We start from the raw sequence: 10396 nt of genomic DNA, 5'->3' as shown, positions 1-10396 counted from the left end.
ATTAGGTTTTCTATGTACACAAAGATATATTTCAATTAGACAGATAATCTTCAAACACTTTTAAAGACCTACAGAATATAGCATTTAAAATGTTTTAGGAATTTAGAGAATCTTCAACAGTAAGATATGCCTGCTCCTGGCAGCACCCAGTTACTTCAAAGAGGATGATGATCATCGAAAACACTCCTCATGGAGTTTGCTTTCAATGTGGCAAGGCTAGCCATTTGGGCAAAAAACTGCTCTTGCCTGGACTGCTTGATAAACTGGAAATGCAGGACCCATAGAAAAGTGACCACTGAATTTTGCCGACACAAGGTGGGATGATCCTTGAGGGTTCCTGCTTAACAGAGGAAACTGTTGGACATTCTGCAGGACACAGAGGAAAACTACTGACAGACTTTGTCAATATAGGGGGGAGAGTCTTTCAAGTAGATGTAACCAACTGTCTTATTATAATAAGAAACACAGAACCAATGTAAAAGAGAAAGCCAAGAGGTCAGATCTCAGAGCTAAAACCTTACCTCCTGCAGTGCTCCTAGCTTCCCCAAAAAAGAGCTACTTTCTGTGTGTCTATCTTTAAATAGTCTTTCTGTTCTGCCTTCTCATTGGTTGTAAACCCAAACACATGACTGCCTTGTCACTGCCTGTAAGTACCGTTCTCCAGGTCTTAAAGGCGTATGTCTCCAATGCTGGCTGTATCCCTGAACACACAGAAATCTACCTAGCTCTTCTACCAAGTGCTGGGATTAAAGGCGTGCACCACCACCACCACGCTCTTGCTATGGCTCTAATAGCTCTGACCCTAGGGCAACTTTATTTATTAACATACAATTAAAATCACATTTCAGTACAAATAAAATACCACCATATCTTGTTTCACTGAAAAGTTTTCCAAATACTCTAGGCTGAGAATGGATGCTCCAACATTACAGAAGAACTTTGGGTGACTGTCCAGGCAGCCAGATGTCTCTCATTTCTAGAGTTTTGGAAGTTGCTCGCAATGCACTTCCTGTTTACTCAGATAATATTATATCCTTCTGAGCTCTTTGACGGAGTTGAAGACTAGATAGTTGTAATTATAGTTTTCCTTAGTTATGATAAAAGGTAAATTAGATATGAAACTTTAGACTCACAAAGATAGGATAGATGATAGATTATTTTCTTTAATTTTGCCAAATACAAGTAGACTAGATATTGTAACTGTAATTCTTACTTGATAACTGTTTTGTTATATGTAATTTTACTATGTTAAAGTTAAAACCTTCCTTTTTGATTAGACACAAAGCGGGAAATGCTGCGGGATAGCCCCTCTGTACTCTGTGAATATGTTTTATTACCATTGGTTAATAAAGAAGCTGCTTTGGCCTACAGAAAGGTAGGATAGAGCCAGGCAGGAAATCTAAGCAGAGATACAGGGAGAAGAAGGGCAAAGTGAGGAGCAGATGCCAGCTAGCCACTGAGGAAACAAGATGTATAGAAAAATGAGGTAACAAGCCACAAACCATGTGGCAAAGCATAGATAAGAAAGGGTTAGTTTAAATGTAAGAGCTAACTAGTAATAAGCTTGAGCCACCAGCCAAACATTTGTAATTAATATAAGCCTCTGAGTGATTATTTGGAAATGGCTGCAGGATGGGGTGGGAGAGAGAAAAGCTTCCATTTACACTACTTTTCAATAAAAAACAGAATCAATCAACAGAACAGAGAATGACATCTTGTGCCCACTTACAACCTTCTAGCTCCTTCCTATTCTTCAGTTCACCGCTATAGTGAGCATAAGATATCTATCTTTGATGGCACTAGTTTCTTCTTGTTTTCTCAGACCTACTACAATGTAATCAACTCTTTGCAAATATCACACCAAGGTTTGGGGTCACTCTTGTCAGGACCACAGAGCTCTGTGTAAGTCCCATGGTCATCCATCAGCCACCATTCCACTTGCTCCATATTTGTATGATTTTTTTCTGTATGGAATAAAAGAGTTCCTTCTTCCTTGACACACTTTCTTCTGTGTTTTTAGCTTTCACATTTTTAATCATTTATCTTTGACATAGAATACTGTGGCCATACTCACCCTCACCATTGCCTTCTCTAATCCCTTTCCCACTTTTCCTGGGTCCATTCTTTTTAACTATCCTCACTATTATGCCCATTTATTTTAACTTTTTGTGTGCTTGTTTAATGAAGGTAGCCACAGATGCTATGTGTTCATAACTCTGACAGCCAAGCCATCTACAGAAGACAACATTTTGTAGTGTTCCTCTCGATCCTCTGGCTCTTTCTTTTGTGATGTTCCTGAGTCTTGGTGTATGTGATGTAAATGCCTCATTGAGGGCTGAACATTCAGCAGTCATAGCTCAGCACTTTGGCACTATGGTACCTCATATTTTTAAGTTAATTTTTTTCTCCTTGACATGCTTAAAAATAAAATGGCTACATTTCCCTATCTCCTCTCCTCATTTTGATCTTCTCCTTGGAGCTTTCTATATCAAGACACGAGGCCCTGGCTCCTGGTGTGTGGACTTGTATTTACAGCTTAACATGGTGCTCTTTATTCCCAGAGCTGACACTTGTCTTCTAGTTTCACCTGTGAACAATAATAATATTCCTTCAATTGCCTTCCAGGCTAAAATCAGTGCTTCTCTAACTGTCTTGAGTCTATGGATGAGCAGTCTCAATGTAGTAGAAACAAATAGGAGTTGAGTTACTCAGCAGTGTCGCAGTACCAGACTATGTGCTAGACATGCTTCTAAATTCCTCATCACAGTAACACATTGAATGTACCATTTGTTTATTGACTCAATAAAGATTTATACATTTATGCACACCAGCATGTTATAACAATTCTGTCACAGTATTAGCTGTTTATTGACTCTGTATGAGACACAGATTAAATGCTTGTTGGGATGCAATTTTGAATAATAACCAACCAACAAAGAAATAATTACTGTATTATGTTGTCATGTCATGTCATACCAACCTGTAAATTCCACAGATCTTTGAAAAATTTTTATTGAAAATTGATGCAATAAATTCTGATCACTGTTCACCCTCTCAAATCCTCCCCACCTCTCCTCTCACCCAGTCGCGCATCTTCTTTCTCTCTTCTTTTAGAAAACAAACAAGCAAGACAAACAAACCAGAATTTTTTAAAAAAGGAAAAACATAAGAAACACACACAGATATACAAAACCATAACCCATAAAACCACAAAATCAGAAACCATAATACTCAAGCAAAAAACCAGTCCAATAAAAAATATGTACAAACAAATCATTATGAGACAAAAACAGCTACAAAACACCATCGAGTTTGTTCTGTGTCAGCCATGTGCTGCTGGGCAGGTGGACTACCCTTAAGTGTGGTTTATATAGCCAGCAGGCCTCCACTGAAGAAAACTAATTTTTCCTTTGAAAGTAGTTGTCAATTGGAGATGACCTCTGTTTAGGGATGGGAGATTGGAAACATGTAGATCTTTGTTAACTTAAGTGGCATTAACTAAATACCACCAACTACTACCAATCGAGCGCTTGCTTGCTTGCTTGCTTGTTTTCAGATACCACAATAAGCATTTACTGAGGGCAGGGTGGGGGTGGGGGTGGGGGGGCTGGTTAAATGGGATGTCCTGAATCATGCAGCAAGAAGATTAAGCAGCTGAGATTTAAGCCTCTGGCCACCAGGGTCCAGAGCTTGTATTATTGCCACCACAAAAGATTAGATAATATACAAGATACTGTCTGTGTAAATGTGTAATCTTAGGTGTTTTCCTGAATTACATGTTCTTATTTTGAAATGCAAATATTAGCAGTCATCTGTTGGAGTAGTGTAGGCAAACTTGTAAATTTTAGAACTGAGATTACTGACAGAGCCTGACTCAGCTCTCTGGAAGATTAGTAAGGGGCAACTTTAGGACTGAAATGAACTAGATCTTGAACCAGAAGACTGGAGAAATGATGGGAGGATATTTAGTTTCATTAGGTATCAATTACATCTTAAACACTATTTACAAATTACAGATTTGTTCTATAATATAGTTACCATAATAACTCTGTGAAATACAATAATGTTAAAAAAGAGGTAAAGAAGTTGCTTACTAGTGTTTATAGCAGTTGTGTAACTTTTTCATTTTATTTGTTTATTGAACTTTTACGAGCAATATCCTAAAAAATTTTTTCCTACCCTTATTGACATATGTTATTTCATAGCCCAGTATGAGTTAGATGACAATACCTCCATTTAATAACTGGCTAAGCTAAAGCACATAGGCACTGAGCACCATGTTCACAGCTACACAATTAGTAAGTAGAAAAGTTAAGTTCAGGCACTCTGACTGGACACTTCAGGCCGTGATTGCTACCTGAAGAGGGGAAGTTGCAGAACTCAGATTCAAACTCATTTTAAGCTCATTTTTATTTTCCACTTGAACTCAGAGGATAGAGTCCCTTTCACAAAATCCAGAGTTTTCATAAGGGTGGTAACTGACTTCTTTAGTAAGTAGTAGCCACTTTTCTTGGTTAGGGTTACTGTTTCTGAGATGAAACACCATGATCAAAGCAATTTGGGGAGGAATAATGGTTTTTTTTCACTCACAGTTCCATATAACTCATTATCCAAATCATAGAGGGCAGGAACTCAAGCAGAGCAGGGGCTGATGCACAGGCCATGGAGAGGTGCTGCTTAACTGGCTTGCTCCCCATGGCTTGCTCAGCCTGCTTTCTTATAGAATCCAGGACCACCAGACCAGGGATGGCACCACTCAAATGAGCTGGGACCTCCCCCATCAATCACTAACTAAGAAAAGCCAGATCTTATGGAGGTGTTTTCTCAACTGAGATTTCCTCCTTTTAGATGACTTCAGCTTGTGTCAAGTTGACATAAAATTAGGCAGGGTACCACTTTTGAGAGAAGAGTGAAAATACCATTCTTCTTGACTACTCAGAATTCCTTTAAAAGTCCCAGAAAAAAAAAGTTTGTTTAATGTGAGCATTAAGTCTCCACTTCATCTGGCCAATCCTCCTCCTTTCAGAGATCTGATGACGTAATACCAAGAATATTTTATTTTATTTTTTTATTTCCAACCCCTGCTCAGACTTCACACCAAGTCCTTCCCCAAGTGAAGCAGTCTTACAAGCCGACTCCGAATCTCCTTGGTTCTTGCTCCATAGATAATGGGATTGAGCACAGGAGGCACTAGCACATAGAGGTTAGCCAGGAAGATGTGCACGTGCTTGGGAACTCGGTTGTGACCAAAGCGATGGGTGAGGAAGGAAAAAAAGGCAGGTATATAGAAAACCAGAATGACACCAAGGTGAGAGCCACATGTACTCAGAGCCTTGTGTTGAGCATCACGGGATGGAAGACGAAAGACAGCCCGGAGGATGAAGCCATAGGAGATGGCAATGAGGACTGAATCCAGGCCCATGGCCAGCAGAGCCACAGTCAGCCCATAGACAATGTTGACAGTGATGTTGGCACAGGCAAGCCTAGCAATGCCCATATGCTCACAGTATGTGTGAGCCATGACATGGTGACCACAGTAGGGCAGTCGCTTCAGCAAAAAGATGAAGGGGGACACAATAGCCACACTACGGACTATCCCAGCAAAGACAATTTGGCCTATGACAGTATGATTGAGAATGGTTGTATATCTTAGTGGGTTGCAGATGGCCACATATCGATCAAAGGCCATGGCAAGGAGAACTGAGGACTCTAGAGCATAGATAGAATGGACACAAAACATCTGGGCTAGGCATCCACCAAAGGAAATCTCATTAGCATGGAGCCACAGAATGGCCAGCATTTTTGGTACAGTGGTAGAGCTGAGAGCCAGGTCACTGAGTGAGAGAAGGCAGAGGAAGAGGTACATGGGAGCATGAAGAGCACTCTCTGTCCCAATGACAAGGATGAGGGCAGCGTTACCAAGCAGTGCTATCAGATACATGACACAGAAAGGGATGGCAATCCAGAGGTGGGCAAACTCCAGCCCTGGGATCCCTGTCAGGAAGAGGGTAGCTGGAAGACTGTCACTCATATTGGAGGTTGACGTTCTTCTTGGCACATGAAGGGTTCTATCCAAGGGGTGACGGCATGCCTGCCCTGTAATATTAGGTATCATGTTCATCCACATATTTGTAAGTTGAGAACATTGCCTTTCACTTGCTTAAAAGTTCTCTTAAGATTAATGTTTCCTATATTACTCACCAATGCTTACTCTTACATTCAACACGAGGTATGTATTTATGTTCCTTAATGAATACTTCCTGACTCATCTTGTGAAATGTCCTGTATATTATCTAGAGATTTTCAGCCCCTTCCCTTGGATGGATATTTCTTACTTTTCCTTACCCATATCCCCTCCTCCACCATTTGCAGTTTTCTTTGTTTTCTTCTTCTATATATTTTTCTTATTTAAGTTAAGTTTCCAGGGGTCTTCTGTCTCTATTATGCTTCTTAGCCATCTTTAAACTCTTGCCTATTCGATGTGGATTCTATGTTACTTGTAGGATTTAAACTTGGTTTCATATATCCATATTCTGAGTTGAGACTTTTTACCCAATGTCAATATTTAATTTTCTATCACTTACAAAGAATCCACTTTATTCCATGTCACTTCCTAATGCTATGATAACTTTACTCAGTGTCTGAACTTTGGACCCTCTTCCTACTTGCATTGAGATTTCCAGTGATAACACTCATGGTTTTGGCTTGCCCTAGTACTGGTCTGTGGTTGTGGAATCTGGCAAGCTGGAGTCACTACACACCTTCTTCCTCTCTTTTTGCTCCAGTGTTATTCCTGTGCAGGATTTCCAACTATTGTTGTGAGAAATCTGCTACTCTGTCGGCATCTGTGGCTGAGAAGATGGGGACAGACAGAATACAAACATAGTTTGGTTTTCTTGCTTCAAGAGACTGCGTGAAAGCATATTGAACTTGTGTCTCACTTGGTTTCAAAATGGGGGCCCCCTTCCAAATTTTCCCTAGTCATTATTGAATCACTGTGGTGACTGGGTTTTTGAATTCTTGTTTAGACAAATACAGTTTAGTCAAACTTAGACATTAGTGCAGTGACTCTGAGAGTTTTTTTTTCCCCCTTAAATCAAACAGAGTATTGTTTTGGAATCTGATTTTAAAAGCTTACCTGTACAAGAGGTATCCATTTTGTTGAAGTGTTGATTGTTGCAAAGGAGTACTGTGGGTACACAGCTACTCTAAGACGTACTACAGGAGCACAGAGTTGTTTGGGAGAGAAAAAAGAGGTGCAGTGGTGTGAGCAGGTGCGTACCTATGCTTGAAGCTTCGTTGGAGTGGAAGGTGGGTGTCTTTGCAAATTCAAATGGGTGTGGCTTGAGAGAGTGGGGAGGCTCAGCGTTATTCCTGTTGAATTGTGTGCTCCTTTTAAAGTTTTCTGAACTCTCTGAGTGTCTTCGGCTCAGCTTTGTATTCTAGCCTCCTTTGGTCACCTGGCTCATTAAATGAGGTTATTTATGGATTCATTCTGTAATGCTCAAGGGTAAAGACTCAGGTGTCCTCCTCTGAGGAGGCATTTGCTGTGCACCCCTTGAGGGAGAAAGAAAATGGGAAGTTGATGAATGAGGAAAAAATTGAGTGAGAAAAAAATTGTGGTAACTTTGGGAGTGAAGTGGAAATTAACTACTTGTCTGTGCTTTACTCTCTGTCCTGGTCTTGGTCTTTCTTCTTTCCTTGACTCCCTTTTCTATCTTTCATTCTGGAGTGCCCAGTTATTGTAGCTCACTAGTATTCTGTGCTTGGGCTGAAAGATTTATATGGATAGAGTAGTAAGTGGTGGTGAAGCCCCTGTGCCACCAGATGCCACTTAAAAAACACAGTCTAAGGAGTTGGAGAGATGGCTCAGCAGTTGAGAGTACTGGCTGGGTTTCCAGAAGACTTGGGTTTGAGTCTCAGCACTCACATGGCAGCTCACAACCATAAGTTCAGTACTAGGGAATATGATATCGCTTCTGGCCTCTGAAGGCACTGCATGCATGTGGTACACAGACATATATTCAGGCAAATATCTATTCACATAAAATACAAATATGTACAGTCAGCATGCACAGGGCCTCTACAGGTCTAAGCCAGATAGGGTCCCATTGTTGAGAGAGGAATGAACACCAACCCCCGTCTCTAACCCAGAAGCTATCTCTCATTGATAACCACTCACACAAGAAAATTAATTTTCTCATTCCATCAGTTATTAGACATAGGAACAAATATTCCAGGAAACATTTTCTCTAATTAGATGAATACAACTTCCTCTTTTCTTCAAATTACTTCATGTGTCCAATATTGATGAAATTGAACACAATTCACATTCAGTCACTTTTTTTTCATTTTTCTTTCTTTTTTTTTCAAGACACGGTTTCTCTGTGTAGTTTTGGTGCCTGTCCTGGATCTTGCTCTGTAGACCAGGCTGGCCCCTAACTCACAGAGATGCCTGCCTCTGCCTCTCGAGTGCTGGGATTAAAGGCATGAGCTACCACCGCCTGGCTACATTGAGTCACTCTTAATTTTTATTTATGTAAAGCAGTAAGCTGTAAGAATGTGGTTTATATAAACAAATTCACTGGGAATGACTTGTTTCTGCCATGTAGAACATGTACCATAGCTAGAGGTCAGCAACAATTCGAAGAATTCTGGTTGTCTGAAACCTACACCCTTAGACTCTGTGCAGAGGTATGGTCTGCTGGTGTGATGAGGTTGGCTAAAAGGGAGACCTTGAAAAATCAACTGCTGTTGCTAATGAAAAGTTAGGTGCTTGAATGATACTACAAAAGTAAGATATGGAGAGTAACAAGTCAATCCCTTCTCAGTCTTTACCTTTCCAGGCTGCCTCCAAGGCTTCCTCTTGGCAGGGTTATAACAGGCTGCTGACTGGCAAAGGAAAAATGTAGGCACAGCCTATGCATCTTAACCAGAGCATAGAGGCTGGTTTTGGAGCTAACAGAGATAGCTTAACAATCATCACAATGATCTTTGGTACCTGTGTGGTGCTTTGAATGAGAAATATCTTCCATAATTTCAGGCATTTGAACATGTGGTCCCCTGTTGCTGGTGCTGTTTGTGGGAGATTTAGGTGATACAGCCTTGCTGGAGGAAGTACATCACTGTGGGTGGACACTGAGACTAAGAATCCTTGTCTACTCCAGTTTGTTCTCTCCACCTCATGCTTGTGAAGAAGTGAGTTTTCAGCTTCCTGCTCCTGATGCCATGCTTACTGTTTGGTGCCATGCCTCCATCCTGCCAACATGGACTCTTATCCGTCTGTAACCATATACCAAAATAAACTTTCTCTTAAGTTGTCATTGGTCATGGTGTTTTATCGCAGCAACAGAACAGTAACTAATACACTGCATTAATGTGTAGAATAAGTTGAGTGGTATTTTATGACTAAATATGAAGCATGTAAAAAAAACTAGAAGGTAGTTAATTTTGTTATATCTTGCTGTAGTTTTTTTCTATATAATTTATTGTAAGAAAAACTGTATTTTTTTTTTTTTTTGGTTTTTCGAGACAGGATTTCTCTGTGTAGCTTTGGAGGCTGTCCTGGATCTCGCTCTGTAGACCAGGCTGTCCTCGAACTCACAGAGATCTGCCTGGCTCTGCCTCCCGAGTGCTGAAATTAAAGGCATGTGCCACCACCGCCCGGTGAAAAACCGTATATTGATAAATATTTTATGGGGCTAAATTCTATTAAGATTGGATAAAACATTGTAATGTTTCATAAAATAATTTTTAATTGAATAATGACTATCTATGCTATGTATATCTTCTTGAGAGTGCAAACAAATGTGTGTATATAATACTCTTATTTTGTCTTTAAGTGTCATCTACTGAGTTTTGAGGATAGTTATGAGTATGTGGGTATTTGCCTAAGCATTCTCAATGAAGACCAAAGTTCTCTTCACAGCTCCTAGCACGTTTGTGTCTACATGGAGGCCATGGCTACGAGTTCCACTCCACTAGTCTCAAATGGTGAATGGGTGATGTGAAGGGAGAGATAACACTCAAGGTGTTGCCAATGTGTGCCAAGCTAAGCAAAGAACTCCTTTGTACTTATGATACAGTTGTGGAATGTGAAAGATATTCTAATTTCCATTTTAGGGATCTGAGAACACTGTAGTTTACGATGTAAGCTCATGGAACTGGTAAGCGACTTACTTGGTAATCACAAGTCTGATCCAAAAGCTGTTGCCTCAAATGTAGTATACTTCATTCCTTTATCCTATGGTGTTCTTGGGTTACATCATGGTCCACAAATATGTGCATGTGTGTGTTGTGTTTGTGTAGCTAGTGTGTGTGTGTGTGTGTGTGTGTGTGTGTGTGTGTGTGTGTGTACAGAGACGATCTCAGTAGTATTGACAGTGTAAAGATCTCT

The 10396-nt window shown here is 40.3% G+C and overlaps 1 protein-coding gene across 1 annotated transcript; it reads right to left on the bottom strand.

The window, feature by feature from the left end:
- Positions 1 to 2776: 2776 nt before the first annotated feature.
- LOC102907541 (olfactory receptor 52D1) lies at positions 2777 to 7458 on the bottom strand. Its single transcript, XM_076566301.1, has 2 exons — positions 7139 to 7458; positions 2777 to 6096 (listed from the first exon to the last, which is right to left on the bottom strand). Exons 1-2 carry the CDS (start codon positions 7155 to 7157, stop codon positions 5093 to 5095), a joined length of 1023 nt encoding a protein of 340 aa, XP_076422416.1. The 5' UTR covers positions 7158 to 7458; the 3' UTR covers positions 2777 to 5092.
- Between the last annotated feature and the right edge of the window lie 2938 nt (positions 7459 to 10396).

Source organism: Peromyscus maniculatus, chromosome 1 (assembly GCF_049852395.1).
Source record: "Peromyscus maniculatus bairdii isolate BWxNUB_F1_BW_parent chromosome 1, HU_Pman_BW_mat_3.1, whole genome shotgun sequence".
In the NCBI taxonomy this organism is placed as follows: Eukaryota; Metazoa; Chordata; class Mammalia; order Rodentia; family Cricetidae; genus Peromyscus; species Peromyscus maniculatus.
Note: the sequence above shows the minus strand (reverse complement) of the source record. Positions and strands in the feature narration are given on the sequence as shown.